Genomic DNA, 22,530 nt, shown 5'->3' with positions numbered 1-22,530 from the left:
TTCTACTTCATGTTAATGGAACTTACAATAGGCCTACAATTTCTGCAAAACTCCAAGGAGTACAACTGTACCCAGAGGGGGGGCACATGTTAAGCTTCACTTTCTCTGTTGTTACCCACCAGGAACAGGGTCCATGTGCCAAAACATTGTTATGGGAAATGGAATCCCCTTGTCCTGAGCTGCAGTTTTCAACACAGACCTGCTCAGGATTCAAAAGTGGCTATTTGCATCATTTGTCAGAGGGAGACAGAAAGCCAGGCAGGACTGATGCTGCTGGTGCCTGTTTGTTTTCTTTTGGGCTGAGGAATGTCACCTGGATTTCAGGATGTGAGGATGGAGTTGGCTTAGTCTGAAGTGCTTCTAAACCTTTGGGTCTGTCAGAAAAGCTGTGCTGAGCTGACTCTTGTGTGTCCTCATCCAACGATTTGACAACAATTGGGCATTTTATAGGCTGTAAACACTGCAGTAGAAAAGCAGAAAAACCTCAGGTTAAATCACATCCCAGCTTCAGATCTTTTAGAGTGGACTCAGAGCAGTGAGCAGTTTTAATTAGTAACAAGTTGTGCACAAAATGCTTACAATAATGGAAATCCTTAACATATTATGTAGCTTTGTAAGTTGGATTGTTACACTAAATGACAAATTTGTTGCTTGGAGTAAAGGGATGATTTAAAAATCACATTTAATTAGGCTGGTTGGGGTGTAACATCTCCTCTGGGAGAGCATGGGGTGAGCAGAGTTGCAGGAGCCCTGTTCTAGTCAAGACAGACACAGCAGCTCCATTCACAGTCAGCCTTCCCTGACCCTGCTTTCCCAGGCTTGCTTTGGATGCTTCTGACAGGGTGACCTGCCTTGGTCACAGCAAGGGGGCTGGGACAAGCCAGGGGGGAGATTGATTCCCAGCTAGTCTGGATGGGAAATCCTACAGGAGGGCCAGCAGCTGAGCCCTCTCATGTGTGACTGACGCTGTTTAACACCACAACTACACAGATTGAGCTTCAGAAGGCTGAAAATGACTCCTTTATCTTTGGGACCTGTCTCCCTTTTATAATATTTCACACAGACCAATTGGATTGGTGACACAAAGACAAACCTCTTCACTCCCATTGGTCAGAGCAGAGGGACAGCAAGAAGAAGTCCCTTCTGGGGAAAGGAATGAATAGCATAGGTACAGTTTACAGAAACATTTCTCCTGTTTACAGAAAATTCTTTGGGAAAAGAATTTCAGAAAACCAAAACACCTCAGGCACAGAACCAGGGCTACATGTGGTACTGGCTGCTCCCGGGCTGAACTCAGAGTTATCCTGCAGCCCTTGCCAAGTGTAAAGGGAAGTCCTGCAACACCCAAGGCTTGGTGCAGAGACATCCCCAGGCCATGACTCTGCCCACACTCCCCACCAAGGTGCTGGATCAAACACCAGCCTTTGATGTTGGTACATTTTTGCCCCCACAGAATTGGGGTGAGCTGCAGCAGGGGCTCCCTGCTCACACACCCACGTCCTGGGGGTGTCTGGGCTGTCTAGGAAAGCCTGCTGTGCTGCTGAGAGAAATGAAAGGCTGAGCAGCCAATAAAGCTCTCAGACTTAGTCTTCTCATGGAAAATTATTTTCCAGGCCTGTGAAAGAAGCCTCCAGGGTTTCCGTGGTGTGGCAAAATGAGGAAACATCAAAGAATTATGGGAAAACAGGGGAGAAGTGCAGAAGGGCTGCTGGGTAACTGATGTTAACTTCAGACTTTGAAGCATTGTGCTGGAAGATAAAGGCTGCTGAAATAATGTTTTTCAAGTGTTGTTTAAGATTTGAGAAGAGATCAAGTGGTTAAATAACTTGGTCTATTTTAGTGGTACTTGTTTTCTTCCTCTCATTTCTACATCTTATTCTTCGGTTAAAAGACAGTTTATCAGCAAAATTCCCTAAGTTTTTATCTTGGTCACAGCCCACATCAAGAATCCTAATGGATAACTGTGCATTTCTGGGTGCAAGCTGGGTGTATTTTGCATACTTGCATGGTTCAGTGGGTTATTCCTATAAAGTGTAGAACTGATTAGCAACACATGCATTTTCTAGATTGCTGTTAGAGTTCTGTCGGGGTTTGAAAGCAAAACAAGTGAGAGGCTCCAAGCCAGAAATACAATTTAATAAGAAGAAAGGTAAAAAGTAAAATAAAATAAAATAAAATAAAATCAATGCAATAACACAAAGGATCACTGACAGAGTCAGAACACAGCCTGAGCAGGGTGGTGGGAGCAGTCCAGGTGAGGGGCTCTTCCTGAAGCAGTGATCCCACAGAAAGGTCTGGGAGCTCTGCTCCTCTGGGAATCCAGTGGGTCAGGGCTGCTTGTCCTGTCCCAAATCCCAGATTCTCTCCAGGTGGGAATGCTTGGCTCTTCCCCCTGGGCGGAGCATCTCCCAATGGGATGAGGAGTCGTGCAGTGGCTCCTTGATGGCCCATTAAACAGAGAGAGCTCCTGGAGGGAGTTCCCTGTGAGTCCTGGGCAAGGCATTGATGGGCCATGAGCAGAAGAGCCCAAAGGAGGGGCCTGGGAAAACACTGCCCCACCTGGTTCCAACAGCTCATGGAGATGGTGAGAGAATAAATACTTTGTGTACATCCTACACTGCAACCCAGGACAAGTTCTTTAATGAAACGTCTGTCTCTTGTTCACATACAGGATGAATTGTCCTCCACTCCTGTTTCAGGGAATGACCATGACCCTACATTTTGCTGCCTTTTAACTGGGGCAGGTTGCACACACACAGACTTCCGTGCTGAGTCAGCACATGGTGATCAGCAAACTCCTGGAGAAGTGACACTTGCTCACAGGGTCACACACCTCCTTGGGATTACTGCCCAGGGAACAGTGCTCATTAGCAAATTATTCCCTTGAGAGAGCCCCTGGAGGTGCTGTTTCCAGTGCGCTGAACTCCAGCTTGATGTTCCTGCTGTGATGGAAAGTGTGTTTGCTCTCAGCCAGGAGAGGTCTGGGCTCAGGGACAGAAATGCTTTGCAGGTGTGAGGTGTGCACCTGAGGTGTGCAGTCACAGCAGGACAGCAGATGGCACTAAGGATGGAGCACCAGAATTTCTAGGGTGATTAGCAACCCCCAAATAATTGCTTTTGGCAGTGGCTGCTGTGGAGCATTCTCACCTGGCATTCCTGCCTGCAGAGTCAGAGGTGCCCATCGCCTTGGAGGAAGCTGAACATGGAATGTGCTTTGCAGATACTGAGAAATATCAAAAATGAAAATTATTATCTCCAAGCATGACCAAAATATGGCTTCTTTCCTTTGGTTGAAGTGGTTTCTTGCCAGTATCAGGCTCACCAACTGCTTGTACTGCCTTTTGACCTCATCAGACAACAAACTGTGCCTCACCCTGGCATGAAGTGCAGCCAGAGCATTAACCCACTGTCCCTAATGGGAAAGCTGATTCCCTGAACTCCTAAATTCCCTGAAGCTCTTGAGTGTGTGTTACACTGCTTTGGCACAGGAGTGGTGCAGGGCTGCACTGAATAGGGGCCAAAACAAGGATCACACCCTGGGCAGGCTGCAGCAAGAGGGAGGCAAACTCACTGACACTTTCCAAACATCAACCATGCTTCTTTCCACAATCATTTCCAATCTCACATCATGCTCTGTATCCCAAGACACAGGGGAAAAATACTGAGTGGACATGCCAGGTGTGGCATACCAAACATCTGCATCTGTGTGCTCAAAGCCAACACTGCTGGTTTGCACAACATGGTTTTTACAGTGAGTATGCAAATTCTTATCAATTTTGTCATCCTCCTGGATGATTTAGTAAAAGTGTTGGCTGGTTAAAGAAGACAGATCTGTGTTCTCTGAATAAGGAACCCATTATACCCGAAGAATATTTTATCTCTTACTGATATCAGGTATTTTATTAAGGTTTGGAGGCCAATTTGTCCAGCAGCATTGTCAGGAGGGAGCCCGAGCTTGGAAAGAGGATTAATTCCATGTAAGCTCCCAGGCAGCTGTCAGCATAGCACAGATATCTGAGTCATGCTGAAATAAAATCAAATACTTTTTAAAAATCCTCTTTATGGTTTTGTGTCCTCTCACTAGTCCTAGAGCCAGTCCTGGGACTGAGGCAGAGTCTAAACTTGATTTGGTGTTAGGAACTCTGGGTTTGAGCAGATGGCTTCTTTGTTGCAGCTAAAGTAACTCCTCGGCAGTCAGCAGTAATTGAATAATGCCACATCATTTTCAGCTCTGAATTCCAGTTTCCTCAAATGATCTGTAGGCTTTGGCAGCTATTTCTTGTGATAATGGATCTTTCTCAATTTCATCAAAACTGGGAGAAAACCACCTGTTACTGACACGTTTGTGCGCTTTATTACGAGACAGATTATTTAAAAATATTTATATTCTCATGTTTAGAAGGTATTAGTGTGAGGTCTGTGCTTGCTTTGCAGTGTGGTGTTCATTCAACTGTTGTTTTATTAGTTGTTTAAAGAGCAGGTGAAGGCTGATCTGTGACCTGCATGAAGGAAATTGAAGGAGAGGATGCTGTCCTGATGCTGTGCTGACACACAGAACATGAGTAAATAGAAAATGTTTACTGCTATGAATATTTTATTAGACAGTGCTTTCATTTAGATAAATTATTAGGAAGAACGTGCAGCTCAGAAGTGTGTGAAGAGATCATAGCTCTCGTGGAGTTAAAATGCTGGAAGAAACCCTTTATATGAACTTGCTGAAACAATTCAATTAATTGTACCATTGCTCCCTTAACTGTCCATATCACTCAGTGCAAAAATTCCAGATGCAACTACAGATGCTTAAACTGAGCAGAGAACAGCATTGAGCCTAGAAATTTATCCCCTGGCTTCAAACATAATTTTAGTCTCTGCCAATAAATGAAAAACTCAATATAACACATGGATTTATGGAATGACAAATCACACCAGAATAATTTTGTATTTCCATAAGAAAAGAGATGCTGACATTGGGATGAAAACAACATTCCCTAGGTTTGCTTCTTAGCAAACATCCCATTTTATTAACAGGGTTGTTTCAAGTATAGTATAAGGAAAGCTGGCTCCTTGCATTTAAAATATTACTTAAATGGTATTCAAGCAACCTTTCCCTAGCTCAGATAATTATATCTGTTCTAGCTTTAATTTTCCTTCTTTCTTACAGTACTGTCAAGACTGCAAGTCATTGCAATCCTGGATAGAAAGGAAAATCCAACAGTTAGTTAAAACTCTTATAGCAGCATAGTGAGTGCAACTGTTTGATTTGCAATAAAATACAGTCACATCAATTAATCACTGTAACTTGTGAGAGAAGCACCAAAATATCTTTGGAGGCACATTCTGGAGTTTTCCCTCAGTGAAAAGCAGGGGAAAAGGAGAAAAAGGTCTCCTTTCCAAAAGACACCAGGATGCTCCATGCCCATTTCCTGCTGCTCCCTGCCCCAGGGCCATGCTGACAGCTCCAGGAGTTGAAGAACAAATAGCTCAGAGGAAAAGCAAAGCTCAGGATCAGTGAATGTGATCGGGGTACAGATCCAGATAAATCCTTTCTGTGGTGTTGCACTATGGCAAAGCAGCATCTTCTACTTGCAGATGTCCTAGTCAAGTGTAGGGTGGCTGCAGTGATCTCTCCAGGGCTCTGCCTGCACACAGGGTCACCTCTTCATTTCTTGGTGGTCTCCTCCATTGTGGATGCTGACAGCCTGCTCAGAGAGGAAATTTCAAACATCAGACCTGTGAGAAAGAAAGCCAAATAATTTGTCATGCACTGGTCTGGGAAGCTGTGAGAAAACTGATGAAGGAATTAAAACCCAACTCTTGCACCTGGTGTTTTTCACTTGTTTATTTGCAAGATGTTTATGAAGAGGTGTTGTTTCTAATTAGCCAATAATTGTGAGGAGTGTTGATTGGAGGACCAATCATGTCCAGCTCTCTCAGAACAGTCAATAAAAGATGTGATTTCTAATAAACTGTGCTCTGTGCCTTCTGAGAAGAATCTCTGTTGTTATGCAGCCTAATACAATAGCATCACTCCACTCCCTTGGCCACCACATCACCTGAGAGCCCATCCTCTGCTCAGCACCTGCTGGGACACTCGAGCCCTTTTGGAACTGGCAGCACTGAAGAACATAGCCCTTCTCCTAAAAGTCACCATCATTCTTTGTGTGTAGATCATGTCCCTGTGCTTGGACGTGCTATTTAATGGATCCAGACAGCCTTAGAACAGCCTTTTTTTCTCCTCTAGAAAAATGCAGGCTAGAAACTCAAAGATAAGCATAATTTTTCATGTAACTTGGTGCCCAGGACTCCAATACATTGAAAAAAAAAAAAATTAAATTTCAGCTCTACTGATGATAAAACCAAAAGGGTCGGCAGTGCTGCCCTTGAGATGAGCTGTTTGTCCCTGCATGTCCCTGAGCCCCTCTGTGGACATGCTGGTAAACACTGATGACTGTGGGGGACCAAGCAAGATGTTCTGTTCTCCTTGGGCACGATGGGGATTTTCAGCACCCCTGGGCGTGTGGCTCTTGGAGTGATATGGATGTCTCTGAGTCATTTGTCTATGTAAATCTGGGGAAAAACAAACTAGCAGAGAAGAGATAACGTAGCTTTCCACTTCCTGATGTGGTGTTTCAGCCTTGGAAATGCTTTACTTCCTAGATAAGAGGGAGAGAAGAGAATCATTTAAATTCTTTCGTTCCCTTGGGAATAGTGCAATGCAATAATGTTAAAACTGTATGTAATTGCTTTCTATTTTTGTAAAGCCTGTGGCAGCTATGGAAGTTTGAAGTGAACACTGGGAAGTCTGGTTTTGTACAAAATTCTTCAGTTGCATCAATGGTGCAGTGGGGGTAAAAAGCAGTGGGAAAAGTGTAGGCTCTATTCTACAAACCACAACAGCGGGTTTTCCCTAGAATGTGTGAAAGAATGCTCAAAAGCTGCAACAAGCCATCAGGAAGGGGCAGGTTTGGGGTGTGCTCTGGGCTGCTGTTTGCATTGTCTGCTGCTGCTCTTGGTCACAGCAAGGAAACCCAATAGAGCACTGCCCAACAGGGCACTCTGCTCATTTTGGGATTCCCAGGGAGTTATCTGAGGCATCTCCTGGATCCTTCCACTCACCTTTCCAAGAGTCTGTACAGAGCACTGGGCCTGGAACAGATCTGGGGCAGCTACAGGGGGATCAAAAGGGGCTCCAAGCACACACGGTGCTGCCATTTTAACTGCTGGAAAATTGTGTTTTGTACTGGGATACAGGAATTTGAAATTTATTCAAACTCCTACCTTTTTCCATTCAATTCATTAAAGCAATTAAAAGTGAATTGTACATACAGTAAATGTCAGAAGGCTAAAATGAGAAATTTTATGTGAATTTTAGCCAGCCCAATGAACAATGTTAGAAGCAGCTTTTGAACACACCTAAGAATCCTTAGTACTTATTTTGCACGTGCTAGCTCTGTTTCTTTTATATAAATATATATATATAATGTGCATATAAATATATATAAAATGTCATAATAAGACAACATATACTATCTTTCTTCCTGTGTCATTTTGAAGGATGGTTTTTATCCTTTTATCCATCCCAATAGATACAAGGCACTGGCTAAACACAACAAATGTGTGCTGAAACCTCTTCCAAATTCCTGTTCGTGTCTGGAAAAGAAATGATTGATGCAGATTGCTGTGAGTTTCTCATGAAAAACTCTTGAAGATACAGAGATGAACTTTACATAATTCTTCACTTTAATGTGGTGTAAGCAGGAATTTTGTTGCTGTTACTCCAAATTTGTCCTAGGTGTTACACCACATTTTCGATTGCATTGTAGAAGTACTGAAGATTTACAAGAAATAGACATTTTAATTACATTTAATTTAATTACAACCATTCTCCTACAACGTGGAGTAATCCTGTTTTACCATTTGACATAATTAATTTTGCTTCCATTTTCTGTGCTTTGGATTATTCAGTCACCTCCTTCTACTGTAGCTGGTAATTCTGATGCACTGATAATTCTGACTCTCATGCACTGAACAGTGCAATGCCCATCACAGTGCTAAGTAACATTTTTTACTCACGTGCATAAATCCTCTGACAAAAATGACTCAGTTTCATGGCTGCCATCCTTCTTGATGGAAAACACAAAAAATAAATGTAAGGAACTCTCATCTGACAGCAAATTAACTACACACAGAGATGCTCTGTGACTTTGCCAAAATGCCTTCGAGTTTCTTTCTTTTTCTGCCAACACTTGGTGCTCATCTCAGTTGTTCAGTGACACACAGGAATTGTGGTTTGCTTTTCCATCCTGGGGCAGGAGAGGAAATCCCACCTGGGGACCATGACTCCTGCTTAAATGTGAGTGTTTGTCCCATGTGTCCTGTGAGGAGCCACATCAACCACACGTGCTGTGAGATGCCATTCAGTCCTAGAGGATGAAGCAATTTTCTGCAGAAGTTTCCTTCCTGCAAGGTTTTTTATATGCTGGTTTTGTTCTGACCAGAGCCAGAAGCTGACACTGACCTCAAAGTCATATCACTGCAATAGTCTTCTATGAGCTTTTCTCTGGGAATTTGGCCAGTGTCAACTTCTACCACCCACAAAAGATCTGGAGACAAAAATAAAAAATCTGTGGTTTGGATCCATGCTGGGTAAAGAAATGCCAACTTTTGTTCTGATCTTCTTCATTCATCTAATTCCCTTCAGCACTCTGCTATCTGTCCCAGCTACCAGTGCATTAAATGTATGATTTTTAAGAGCTCAGATTAATTCAAGGTACAAAAATCAGTGTTTCTTACAAAGAATTTGTGGTTTTGCTTGTGCAGGTGTTTAGCACTGTTTCATTCTTGGAGCCAAATTTGGACTGAGATGATTTTTTTTTTCCATTGGAAGTGCAATCACTATGTCTTAGAGGTGCTGGGGTCCAAGAATTCATTTCACTCAGTCATCTGCTCTTCTAAATATAGGGTAATTACTATTCTTTGTAAATGAAATAAGAGAAAAAAAGAACAAATTAGAGAAATGTTACCCTCTGTAATTAGGGTGTTTCTGAGGATAAAATTGTTTTAAAGGTATAACATGGTTAACAGATTTTTTTTTTTTTTTTGATCTTTGTTTGCATCTTGGCACAGTCACAGGGCACATTTCCTATGTTTTGTACATTTATTCAAAACAGAATTAGAATAAAGCTGTTTTTCTTTTTTTTTGCAAATTACTGCCTTTGTAGGCTGTGTAGGTGTTTTTCAAAGGCACGCACCATGCTTACTTAAAAATAATTACATTTGGAGATGGAACATATACTATGCCCTTCCTATCAAGCCCCAGTGATGTGTTACAAGCTGCCATTCTACAAGTTTCCAGAGTGACATTTTGTTATTGTAGATTGCTTTTAGGAAACTTTGTGAGAAAATAAAATGTCTACTTGTACAACTGGCTGTTCAGCTAGAAGTGCCCTGGGACAGGAAAAACTGACAAGGTTTGGCATTAGGAGAACTCCTATCTCACCTTTATCTTCAAAAACATGTTGACAGTTTGCCTGGGCAGTATTTCTGGACAGCATGGCACAGACATGTTGGTGTCTGTGGTTCCTGCAGTGCCAGGGCTGGCAGCAGGGGATTCCCCTCTCCTCTCCTCTCCTCTCCTCTCCTCTCCTCTCCTCTCCTCTCCTCTCCTCTCCTCTCCTCTCCTCTCCTCTCCTCTCCTCTCCTCTCCTCTCCTCTCCTCTCCTCTCCTCTCCTCTCCTCTCCTCTCCTCTCCTCTCCTCTCCTCTCCTCTCCTCTCCTCTCCTCTCCTCTCCTCTCCTCTCCTCTCCTCTCCTCTCCTCTCCTCTCCTCTCCTCTCCTCTCCTCTCCTCTCCTCTCCTCTCCTCTCCTCTCCTCTCCTCTCCTCTCCTCTCCTCTCCTCTCCTCTCCTCTCCTCTCCTCTCCTCTCCTCTCCTCTCCTCTCCTCTCCTCTCCTCTCCTCTCCTCTCCTCTCCTCTCCTCTCCTCTCCTCTCCTCTCCTCTCCTCTCCTCTCCTCTCCTCTCCTCTCCTCTCCTCTCCTCTCCTCTCCTCTCCTCTCCTCTCCTCTCCTCTCCTCTCCTCTCCCTTTTTTGGGTTTTTGGTTGTGATGCTGGTTCACTGCAATAGCAGAAGTTGTTCTGGGGGGAATCAGTCACTGGAAGTGTTTGGAAGGCTTGAAGGAAGGACTAATAGAGGCTGTTTGTTCATCATTCAGTAATGCTGGGTAGGTGGTTGCTGTAGAAACCTCTCCCAGGTCTGGCAAATGTCAGGCATCAGGCTGTGCCCACTGCAGCACCCCGGATCAGGCAGGAGAGGCTCCCCCACACAGGGATCCTGGAGGCTTCCTGGCTTTTTCTGGGGCCCCTGGGGCATTCCTGGCCATCTGCCTGATGTGCGGAGTAGCCCTGGATGTCACTGTCCCCTCTGCAGAGGCTCTGCTCAGTCACGATCATGCTGCACAAATGAGATGCCATTCAGTCCTAGAGGATGAAGCAATTTTCTGCAGAAGTTTCCTTCCTGCAAGGTTTTTTACACGCTGGTTTTATTCTGACCAGAGCCAGAAGCTGACACTGACCTCAAAGTCATATCACTGCAATAGTCTTCTATGAGCTTTTCTCTGGGAATTTGGCCAGTGTCAACTTCTACCACCCACAAAAGATCTGGAGACAAAAATAAAAAATCTGTGGTTTGGATCCATGCTGGGTAAAGAAATGCCAACTTTTGTTCTGATCTTCTTCATTCATCTAATTCCCTTCAGCACTCTGCTATCTGTCCCAGCTACCAGTGCATTAAATGTATGATTTTTAAGGGCTCAGATTAATTCAAGGTACAAAAATCAGTGTTTCTTACAAAGAATTAGGGGTTTTTTTTGCTTATGCAGGTGTTTGTGTTCTTGTTCCCCTCCCAGGGACCTCTTCCTCCACCAGGGCACACTCAGGGCCTTTGTGCTCATGGCTCAGCTCAGCCTGCAGTTCAAAACTGGCTCTGGCAACTCAGAGGAGAAGTAGTGAAGAATTAAAGTGTGCTGGATATGTTGTAGTGTGGGTTGGCAGTGAAAATCTGGGGCTGTAGAGGGAGCACAGCTCCACTTGTGGGGTTTCTGACTTGTTCTTCCCCAGAGCATTCACTGAGGTCTGGTTAAACACCAAGGTGTGCTTGGCTTGGCTGCAGCTCTGAGCTCAGTTGCGGGCTGATGGCAGCGATGTCCTCAGCTATTGCAGAGTGTGAAGGTGAGCAGGAGGCAGAGAATTTGATCATAGTGAGGGGCTGAGTCATATTTAATCAAGCTCTATTCATTTGTACAGCAAAGGTGCCTTTTAAAGTAAAGATGCACCAGCCACAAAGTGCTTTCCTCAGTTCCCTTTGACAGGGACTCTTAACTGCTGCTGCTGTGGATTTCAGTCCACTCACAGCCCATTTAATAGATGTGGTGCAAACTCCCTGAAATGAGTGGCTTATCTCCCCAGAGCTGAGGTCTGGCTCTGTGGGTTTGGTGAGTATTTAGCACTTTATCTGCTTGTTTCCCACTGGTAAAATGAGCTAATGTGTCCACCTCGTTCCACTGTGCTCATTGTGAAATGTTCCTGGGCTTCTCTGGGACATTTCATAATAATTTACTCTGGTTCTGTTCATCTCAGATTTCTGCATGACAGTATCCTAGGTCTCTCTTGGCTGGGTAATTTGTTTCAAACTATGATTTCTGACACTGATGTTTCATCTTTTCCATTTGAGATCAGTAGGATGGAGCTGCACCATTCTTAATATAACATTAATTCTACAGAGTGATGATTCTGATCCTTGGGGTAAACTTCAGGATTGCTTTAGATATCCATGTTCTGAATGAAGAATATCTCATTATTCAACTATTAGGAAGTCTCTCATGTTTTCAGCTGCTGTAGATACTCTTGATTTGTTTTGATAAGAAGCCCAGAGCTTGGCAGGATGTGTTATTGATCTCACACAGTCCATTCTGGACACTGATGTGGGGGTATCATTCACAAATCAATTTTCCCTGAGCTTTGATTTAAATATCAGCAGCCCTTGAGGATCTTTCTGGGTGACTTTTATCCTCAAGCTGTACTTCAGCACTGAATAAAGAGTTTAATAAGTGCAGGCACCCAAATGAGCCGTGTGCCAGCTGCTGTCAGATGTGGCTATCGAGTCTGTTCTGTTTGCTAACACAGTTTCTGTAAAGAATAACAGCCCACTCTGTCTACCTTCAAAACAGTTTTTGAATTTCAGCCACTCAGTCCCAGCAGCTCTGTAAGGAGGCAAGTATTCCTTTGATATCAAGGCACACTGCCTGGGGAGAGGAGGTGAAGTGGTGTCATATGTGTTACACTGTGCACAAAAACTGTCTGCTACCTTTCTCCTCAGCAGACAAACTGAGACAGACACGTCAAGGGAGCTGTAGAAAGGATCTGAGTGAAGTTAATGCCACAAAGGGCATTGTAACCCATGAAAACCATGTGATGAGCAAGCTATAAAGGAATGTAATATTTGATTTTGTGAAGATATGGCAGAAAGGTTGAGTGGGGAACAGTGCTAAAGTGGTCACTTGCAGGTATTGCCCTTTAGTTCCTGGTCACAGAAACCTGATGTGTGGGAACTGGCTATGGGTTTATGGAGTGTCCAGAGGCAGGAACTGCCCACAGAGAAGTCCCGTGAGAGGTTTCTTGTCCACTCCTCAGGCACGTGCCCCTGACTGGTGTCACACAGCTAAAATCCCCCAAGGGTTTCTCAGAAATGACGGCCTGGCTTCCCCAACCCGTTTCCTTTCCTTTTTTTCCTTTCATTTCTTTTCTCTCTATGTTTCAGATTATGCTTGGCCTTTGCCTAAACAGTTGTGCCCTATATGGATTTCCCTAGATGTGCTCTTTTCAACTGCATCTATAATGCATCTCTGTGCCATCTCTCTTGATCGGTACGTAGCAATTCGCAATCCCATTGAGCACAGCCGCTTCAATTCCCGCACCAAGGCCATTATGAAAATTGCTGCAGTTTGGACCATATCCATAGGTAAGCAACGTGCCTCATGCTCTTGACTGTGTCTGAATGAATGATAGTGCTTGCTGCAATTTTCATTTAAGGATTTTTTTTTTTTTTTAAGAGGATACTCAAATTAATTTACCTGGCCTGCATGCCCGAGAGGAATGACTGGAAATGGAATTTCCTTGCAGCTGGCAGAGCACCACCCTGCTCCACACCAGAGCACTGCTGCTGTGTCCCTATCAATGTGCTGCTCACAGCAATGACAGGGACAAGTGGTGCTGTAAAACTGCTGTAAACAAAGCAGGAAAGAGCATTAGCAGAGCCAGGCCAGCACACACTGCACTGCTGCAGTTAAATCCTCTCAAGTCCTGGTAATGCTTTATGTGAAGCAGTGCAGAGTTGAAGGCAGGTTTTCAGCCAGGTGTTCACTGCTCCTGCTCAGGTTTTATAGCCTGTGCCTCTCTCTGCCACAGCTGGATTGCTGCTGGTACTGAGCTAGAGGGTTTGAAGAGTTAGCAAATGAGGGGTAGGCATAATACAAGACACGTTTGTATTGCTTTGATGGGACACAATAAATAAAGCAGCAGTAAAATAGGGAAGAGAAAACAAAATGATAGCAGGATGACTCTGTAATACTGAGAATTATGTGGAGATTTTTTTTTTTAAAGTCTTTAAATGTGCTTTAAAAATGAGACATTTGAGGCAGGGGCAGAATTGTATGACCACCTCCATCTGCTTTATTGCCTTTTGTGCTTGATTAAAATGCAGTCTTACAGAGATTTAACATTTAATTTCTGTTCCATAAAGTGGTTTTTGCTTTCAGTGCTGTACTGCAAGGAAAAGCATGTTCCAGGTATTTGAATTTCTCTCGAGTTTTTGCCTGCTTTAGAAGTGCAATATGATTCTGGATGCCTGGGTGCTACAGGGACTGGTTTTGAAGATGTTTGCCCTGGGAAAAGGCTATGGGAAAAAAACCAGGAAAAGATAAATTAGGGGAAATATACTTTCTCTCCTCGTGAATATAGTAAGAGGTATATTAGAAACAAATTTTCATGTGCCACAGGCCTGCTACATTTCTCCTAGGTAAAGGGGAAAATTTTCAGCTGGTACAATTGGAATGGGTTTAATCAATTCATTCAAGATTTTTTTAAAACTATTATTACTATTATTTTAAACTATCTGTGCTCTCTATTTGACATGGGAAAGCAGGCTGCTGAATTCAGCATATCGGAGTCACATGGTGACAAGCTCAAGTGGACTCAATTTGCACAGGCAGCTCAGAATCAGCCCAGAATTTGTGCTCCACATTGCACTGGAATGCAGAGGGAGAACTGATAGACACCCCCCCAACTGAGATGTATAAATCACATTGCAAAACCTGGGCAATAAAACTGTCCTGTTGCCATTTTTGGGGCTAACTTGCAGATTTCTGCCTGTGCTGCCTTAGATGTTGCAGACATATCCTTAGGAATTTTGGCTAGTGCTGAAGGTGGCTGCCTGCCACCTTGAGGACCGAGTGGTTTGGACTCTGTGTCCAAGGGATAATGTAAGTGCTTCATGCATGGTTCACTGACTCAGCACATTGGTAAGAAAATCTGGTGCCGGACCAAACAGGTGTAAAGACACAGGCCAGTCTCTTTGTGGAGCTATTTGGTGAGGACTAGGCTCATGATGATGGAAAATAGGCACATTGTGAGCTCTGCTCTACCCCCAGGAGAAAGGTACCCCAGCCTGAACAGCTGAGGAGACTCTGTGCTGCTGTACAATGCAAACACCTCACCCCAGCTTCCCCAGGAGATGTTTAACCACTCTGCATTTACAATGGGATATGAAACAGGTGAAATAATGAAGCTTAAAAGACACAGCCAGGAGAGGAGATGGAAGGGCACTTTTCCACAAGGCACATGGTTTGTCAGCCCTGCATAAGGCAATGGATGCAGCAGCTGTTCCCAGCACCCCAAAGTCTTTAGGAAGAAACTGTGAGCAGTGGGTCTGTGGGGTGTCTGCAGTGCACAGTGCTCTGGGGGCTGCCCTGGGCTAGAAGGGACATGGAGTGCAGCTGTACCTGTGTGTCCTCCCGTTGGGATCACAGCTAGGAGGGTGTGCAGCAGCTCTGGGCTTTGTTTATGTTCTGTTCATTCTCCCTGATGCAGCTGCTGCTGGCCCAGGAGAGGCTTTGCCTGCATCCCTTTTTTTTTTGAAGATGCAGGCAGAATCAACACTCCCCAGACAGGGCACTGAAATGCTGTTGGATTTCCACCCTCCTTGGTGCATATGACAGGGCTCACCCTTTTACTAGGGCTTTCTGCAGCAGGTTGCATTAAATGGAGAAAGAAAAAATACTCTTGGTATGTATCTAGCTCATTTTTGCATAACTATTTGCAGTTCATAAATGAATTTAGCAATGTGGCAGACATGGGAATAAACTGAGAATGGAATGAAAGAGAACTCACTCAGAGTGTATTGTTGCTTTTTTCTGGCTTTTAACTACCTTTCCTGTTACTTGGGAAGGCCTGGTGAAATCCTGTGCTAATTTCAAGAAGATGAAATAGTTAAATGAATTCATCCTCACTTTGGTGTTAAGTATCACAAAAGAATTTGTGTATATCTGTTTGTGATTAAGTATCAAATTTAAAGCAACACTTGAGTACAGGCTGGTCAGTTTGCATTTCCTGAATCTTGCTTCAGATTAAGAGACTTTTAAATGTATTCCATGCAAAGAATCCTGAATTCCGTTTCTGAATCAGAATTCAAAATAAGAAGCATGTGATTTATCCTAATTCAGTGGCTTTTGCATTCCATTTTTCTGAAATGTTAACACTGACAGCAAAATCTAAAAGAAGCTCTTTGCTCATTGAGCAAATTTGTCAAGTTGCACAAGCCTAAACTTATGATTAGGTTTTAAAGTGGGAGAACATAAGAGAGTCCTCCTGTCTCTTGACAATTTCTTTGTGAACAGGTCTTTTCCCAAAGTCCTCCTTGTTCCAGATTAAAGCACATCACAGAGAGTTGTCCTGTGCTTTAGCAAACATAACTTGAGCAAGAATTTTGTCTTCAGTTAGAGAACAAGTGGCTGCTGTGAAGGGCTGGCCTTGTGAAAACTAGTTTTGTGACAGATAAAACTGTGCTGAGGCTGGAAATAAAAACAGAGGCTACAGAAATATCCTCACAATTGAAAATGAAAATCAATTCGAGCCTGCTGGCAGAATCTTGGCATTGTTTCAAGATTCCAGACTTGGTGTAGTTACTAAGTTTTCACCTTGGGGACTTGACCCTCTCAGAGCCTGGTGCAGCCTCAGCCCCCAGGCTCAGCACCAGGGTAAGGAACAGTCAAACCCTGGGTCACACAGCAGAGAGTGTTAACTGGCTAATATTAAAATAAACAAAATATCCCTTTGAAAACCTCAATGAAAGCACTTCATTGATGTGGAGGTACACACATATTGCTTCTGATATGGAAATAACTGGACCATTTTTATTCTGAAGCTCCTGGTGACCCAAATACATGCCTGGAAGGGATTTTCCTCTGCTTCCCAGGGTGTTCAAGGTTTGGTCATTTGCTGTAGAGTGCTGAATTTACACATGCTACCAATTTTCCAGCTCACACTTTTACATCCTCAGAAGCAGTGTAAATTCAATTTAGGTCATAAGTGACCAAGATAAAGCCATCCTTTAAATTTTGTTCTGTGTGTCAGTGCCATAGGCAGATGCCACAACTTGTGTGTGTGTCTGTGTGTCTGTGTGCATGTTTGAAATATTTTTTATTCTTTCTCTGTCTCACCAATGATATTATCATTTTGATTTCAGGTAGGTACTTGAGGTTTGTGTATGCAATAAACTGCTCAGGTTTAAAAATGAAATTTAAATCCCCCATTGTTTCATTGAGGAGATGTATTTATAAAAACATGAAAGAGTATGAAAAGCATAAATGTGGATCAGTAATCACTCATCTCAGACTAAGTGAACTCACATCCAACAGCTTTTTGTTTCTGCCCTGAGTGTTTGTCTCTCACAGGGGCTGAGCAGCCTCGTGCTTAGACTGCTCTAATGATGTCCTTCAAGAGCCTCCAGGCACCAGCTGAGCCTTCCCTCCCTCACTGGAGATAATCCTCAGTCTGGGGAACTGAGACAGAAGGAATTGTGGTCTCCTAGGGCAGGGGGATGTGCTCAGGGTGGGTTGTTGTTGTGGTTTGAAAGCAAAACGAATGAAAGCCTCCAAGTCAGAGATATAATTTAATAAGAAGAAAGGTAAAAAGGTAAAAATAAAATAAAATAAATGCAATAACACAAAGGATCACTGACAGAGTCAGAATACAACCTGAGCAGGGTGGTGGGAGCAGTCCAGGTGAGGGGCTCTTCCTGAAGCAGTGATCCCACAGAAAGGTCTGGGAGCTCTGCTCCTCTGGGAATCCAGTGGGTAAGTGCCCCTTGCACTGTCCCACATATCAGCTTATATCCAGGTGAGAATGCTTGGCTCCTCCCCCTGGGCGGAGCATCTCACAATAGCATGAGGAATTGTGAAGTGGGTCCTTGATGGCCCATTAAACAGAGATAACCCCTGGAGGGAGTTCCCTGTGACTCATGGGCCAGGCGTTAATGGGCCATTAGCAGAAGACACCCCAAAGGCCATTAGCAGAAGAGGCAGGGGGCTTGGGAAAACAGTCGCCCACCTGGTTTCAACAGTTCATGAAGATGGTGATAGAATAAATACTTTGTGTACATCCTACACTGCAACCCAGAACAGTTGTGCATGGAGACCAGGAGGGGCTGGAGCAGCTCTCACAGCCTCCCCCAGGTCACAGTTTCAGAGCACATTTAGGGTCTGGTGATGCAATCCCCACACCTCCAGCAGGTGCTTCCCAACAGGGAAAGAGTCTCAGTTTACCTTTAGACATGTTAGGAAGTTTAGCTGGAAGGTTCTGTGGGATTCTCATTGTAATTGGCTCGGAGCCAGCCCAGAAATGTGGATTGGGCTTGGGGAATGGAACTCCAAGACTGTTGTTACTCTCATTGGGCCAAGGCCCAAATAGCCCACCTGGGCTGTTAAGTACTAAAGAGAGAGAACAAAGAAACTCCAGGCTTTTTGAGGTGTTGTAGCAAGCAAGAGACTTGTCTCAGTGCCGTGCTCAGCTTTGTTTTCGTTTTTTGTATTATTTTCCTTTTTTATTAAAAGTGTTTTGATTTTTCAAGGCACCTTCAATCATGCCATCTTGCTAATTAATATTAACCACCTTTCTGGCAGGCTGGCCCTCAGAAATGTGGGTCAAACCCATAGTCTGGTTTGCATTTCTGCCCACCAGTGTCTCTGGGACCAGGGGCTTGCTCAGCGAGGCATTTCCATGTGCTCTGAGATGTGTTTGCTCCTGGCACCCTCAGCTCTGTGCTGTGCTGTAGCTGCTCCTCTGACATTTGGGATAAAACCAAAACCCCAGGGATTTCTTTGCAGGCTTCAGGTTAGCACACAAACCTTTGGACATGTTTCATGGAAAAAAAAAAAAAGAAGGGCAAAAACACTGCTAATGAAGGAGGCAGCACATGGAAGGTCAAAATGTGTTCCTGGGATTTTGCTCCAACCTTTCCCATTAGGCAAGCTGGCTGAGTGGCTCATCCCTTGCACACAAGGAAGCAGTGCTAAAGCAGCTGCTACTGGTGAAGCAAAGGTTAGACAAGACCCTCCATCTCCTGGAAAAGCAAACAGACTCCTGACTATTAGAACTGCCTAGGCAGAAGGACAGTAACAACATATATTGCTGAGAAAAATGGTTGCATGCTAATAAAGCCTAAGGGAGCTCAATACCTCTCCAGGTTTGGGAGATTTTAAATACACTGTATTAATGGTTTGTTGGTTTTTTGTTTTTTTTTTTTGGTTGGTTGGTTTTTCGGGTTTTTTTGCCTTTTTACATTTGACCCTGAATGTCTGGCAGTGTATGTTTGACCAAAATTCTCTTGTGAGCATGGGGGTTGTGGTTGATTGGCCTGCAGCAGTGGTGGTGGTGGTCTGATCACTTCTGTTTGCCTCACCACAGTGCAGAGGTGGCATCAGCATTGCAGGCTGGGTTATAAGTTTCCTCTGGTGGAGCAGTGGAGCTGCCTTCTGCTCATAAAACTTTTTCAGACCTGCCTTCTGGTCGTGGGTGAGGCAGAAATACTTGCTTTATGACCTAGAGCAAAACATTGAGGCATCATCTGCTTGTTCCTCACTTGTTTGAGTTGTCTACAAAGTTATTTTATCTAAAGACATTTTTTTGATTGAGTGTTTGTTCCATGGTTCCCAGGAGGGTCGTTGACCTCCCTAGCACAGTACCAAGAGTTACCAAGGTGAGGAAGAACATATTGGCCGGTAACAAGCTGAATCTGTAGCAAGGAAACCACCCTGGGATTTCAGGTGATTTCAGGGTGCTGGGGTTGGTTTGACCTTGCCATTAGATGTCAGTGAAAGATTTTGCCTGGGACAGCAGCAGATGGTGACAGTGTGTGAAAAATTCTGACAGAAATGAGACTGACATTGACCTAATTCAGACCATCCCACCAGCCCCGTTCCCGTGGGCAAGGGAGATGTTTGTGTCTGAGGTTCTGCCCCTGAGCATCAGCCCAGCCATCACTGTTGGGTTGCCTGGGGAAGCCCAGCCCTGGCACCAGCTATGGTCAACTGCACATTTGGAAACACTGGGCAAAGCAACAGAAGCAATTTAGCAAAATAGAAGGGCAGGTGAGGAAATAATTTCTTTCTTCTGTCTTCTGTTGTTTGCTGGTTTTCCATCTGGGCTCAGGTTGCTCAGTGCTCTCCCAAGGTTTGGGTAAAGGTCAGCAGCTCGTCAAGGCACAGTCACTAATGGCTTTCATCTGTTTGCAGTTTGTACTTGCTGCAGGCAGGGAGATCCTTCAAAGTTCATCCCCCTTTTATCTTTGGTTTTAAACCAATACAAGGCTGGCACAGTTGTTTTATTGGAATGGTCAGATAAAACCAGACTTAATCCAGCCCCGAAGGGGAATGGTTGCAATATTAGTACATGAAAGGCTCTGCAGTTAGTCAGCTGAAATATGGGGACAAGATGGAATTTTAGAGATTTTGAGCACTTCAGAGGCCAACATTCTTCAATTTTCCTCTGAAGAGCTTTTGTTTCTGAACCCAGTGCCTTTTCTTGCACACTGCAAGGCAGGAGGCTGCTGTTGGGGTTTTGCTTCTCACTGTCTGAATTAGAGAAACGTGCAGGAAACTTTGGGAGACATTTCAGTTAAGAAACCAAACAGATTTGTTTTGGTTTAAATATGAGGTTTATTTTTTCTTGTTATTTATGTTTGTTTAAATCTGAGGTTAAAGCTATGGATTTGAATGTGTAATGTTCAGCAGCGTTCCTGTTTTTACAGTGGTGCACTTGTGGCACCACAGACTTGTTTGGCACGCAGATTTCTCTTTGCTTTTTTTCTTTTCACTTGTCTGTAAATGTCAGGAGAGTGGCAGTGAGGTCCAAAGCCACCTGCAGGAGCAGAGCTCTTCCCATGGACACAGCAGACCCTGAATCCAGTGCTGACACCAGGAGAGGTGCTCCCTGGCCTTCCCAAGCTCCTGTAGCTGCAGAAAAATGTCACCCCTTTTGTATTCAGCCCTGACAATTCCACACGTGGAAAAGGAGAGTAAACCCATATGCTTCTGTTTTCTTTAGTTTGGTAGTTGTCCTCGGAGAAAATGTGTTCTTGTAGAAGAGTGGAAATTGCTCCCTTTTTTAGTGGAAATAACCATCAAAGGCACAGATATTCAGTAATCTCTGTAATCTCTGTCAGTCTCCTGGGCTTTCACTGAAGAAAACAAAGTATTAAACACAAAAAATATATTGTTTTTCATTTAAGTCTAAGTATCTGTGAATGTCAATTTGGACTTTTTAGCCAACTTTTTCTCAAGTAAATATTTTATAAATCTGTATTTGTAGCCATTTGGGTTTTGTTTTATTAATTTAAAATCTGTGAAGAGCATCTGTTACCCTGTGTCCACAGCACCATCTCAGCCTCATTTGGTGAACATTTCTACTGGCTTAAGGACATCTTTAAAGCTGACAGGGAGCAGTTAGGACAACACTTGGAATTGGATTTGTAATCCAGAGGATCCCTCTCTCTGTGGCTTCCTGCTGCTCTGTCAAACAGAAGCTAAAGGAGGGTAGAGGAGGAAAAAAAAAATCACATTCACCTTTTCTGCTGTGGTGTAAAGGGATGTCCTGCTCAAGCTGCTCCCTGGCAGAAGGCATGCAGAGCTCCCAGTGCTGAGTCTAGCAGGGACCTGGTTCATGGCTCACTGACTGGTTGTGGCTGGTTGTCTCTTTTTGGGGCAAAACCAGATGTGCCATGCACTGCTCAGACTTAGAACCAAGTTTGCTCTGAAGAGCACTGTGGTATGCAACACTTGAGCCTCGCAGGTTTTTGGAGCTGCACTGCCTCTTTTGGGGAATTTGCTGCCACCTTGGTTAGAAAGGGTTATTTGACACAGCTGTGAAATGCCTCTGAGGATGGAGACTTCAGCTCTCCAGGTCAGCCTGATGTTTGTTTATGAAGAGTGTGTCAGGGAGAGGCTCAGGACATGCTCTGCACTGGGGCTCAGAGAGCTGCCCTGACAAAAGACTGTGGACAGCAGTGAGCTTCAGAGCCTCCTGCCTGCTCTGACACTCACCCTCCTTGCTCTGCTGTGGGGACTTTGGTATCCTCTGCCCAGCTGACCTCAGTTCTTAAATTATGGACAGTTAAAACTGCATTGTCAGTGCTGTGCATTGCTTGAGTCAAGTGGAGCTCAGTGTCTTCTCTGTGCTTGTTCAAACAGCAGAACCCAAGTCAGGCAGAGATCCAGGTCCATCCACGTCCATCCACATTCATCCATGTCCATCCGTATTCATCCACGTTCATCCACATTCATCCACATTCACCCACATCCATCCATGTCCATCCATATCCATCCATGTCCATCCACATTCATCCATGTCCATCCACATTCCTCCATGTCCATCCATGTCCATCCACGTCCATCCATGTACATCCACATCCATCCACATTCATCCACATCCATCCACATTCATCCATGTCCATCCACATCCATCCACATTCCTCCACGTCCATCCACGTCCATCCATGTCCGTCCACATTCCTCCACGTCCATCCACATCCATCCATGTCCATCCACGTCCATCCACATTCGTCCATATCCATCCACATCCAGGAGCCTTGGGAATGCTCAGGGGTGATTCTGGCACCCCTGCTGAAGCAAGGGCCAGGCTGTGAGCTGTGTCTGCAGGCAGGTATTGGTGCATTTGGGGTGGCAGCAGTGATTTTGCAGTAATCCCCCATGAAGGAAGCCCCTCTGAGGTGTCTGAGATCTTTCACACTCCTCACTCTGAGTCAGTCCCTGTTGCCCAAGGTATGTGCACAATTGGTTCCCTTTCAGACTCGATTGTGCAGTGGATTGGTGATAAATCATATATTAAAGAACAAGTTTCAGAGGAGTGGTGTGAGGTGAAAGGAGGCATTTGAGATGAGGATAGTGAGCAGGGCTGAATCCAGCT

The 22,530-nt window shown here is 44.3% G+C and overlaps 1 protein-coding gene across 1 annotated transcript in view; it reads left to right on the top strand.

Moving 5' to 3' along the window:
- The window catches only part of HTR2C (5-hydroxytryptamine receptor 2C), a gene marked incomplete at both ends in the record, with an annotated part of 40,973 nt that overhangs the window by 15,045 nt on the left and 3,398 nt on the right, over positions 1 to 22,530 (top strand). Inside the window, one exon of the mRNA XM_083876538.1 lies at positions 12,815 to 13,015. Within this exon, the coding sequence (XP_083732664.1) occupies positions 12,815 to 13,015 (201 nt within the window). The remainder of the gene's footprint in view (positions 1 to 12,814; positions 13,016 to 22,530) is intronic.

This window comes from Zosterops lateralis, assembly GCF_965231275.1.
Source record: "Zosterops lateralis genome assembly, chromosome: 21".
Lineage (NCBI taxonomy): Eukaryota > Metazoa > Chordata > Aves > Passeriformes > Zosteropidae > Zosterops > Zosterops lateralis.
This window is presented reverse-complemented; position numbering and strand designations above follow the sequence as displayed.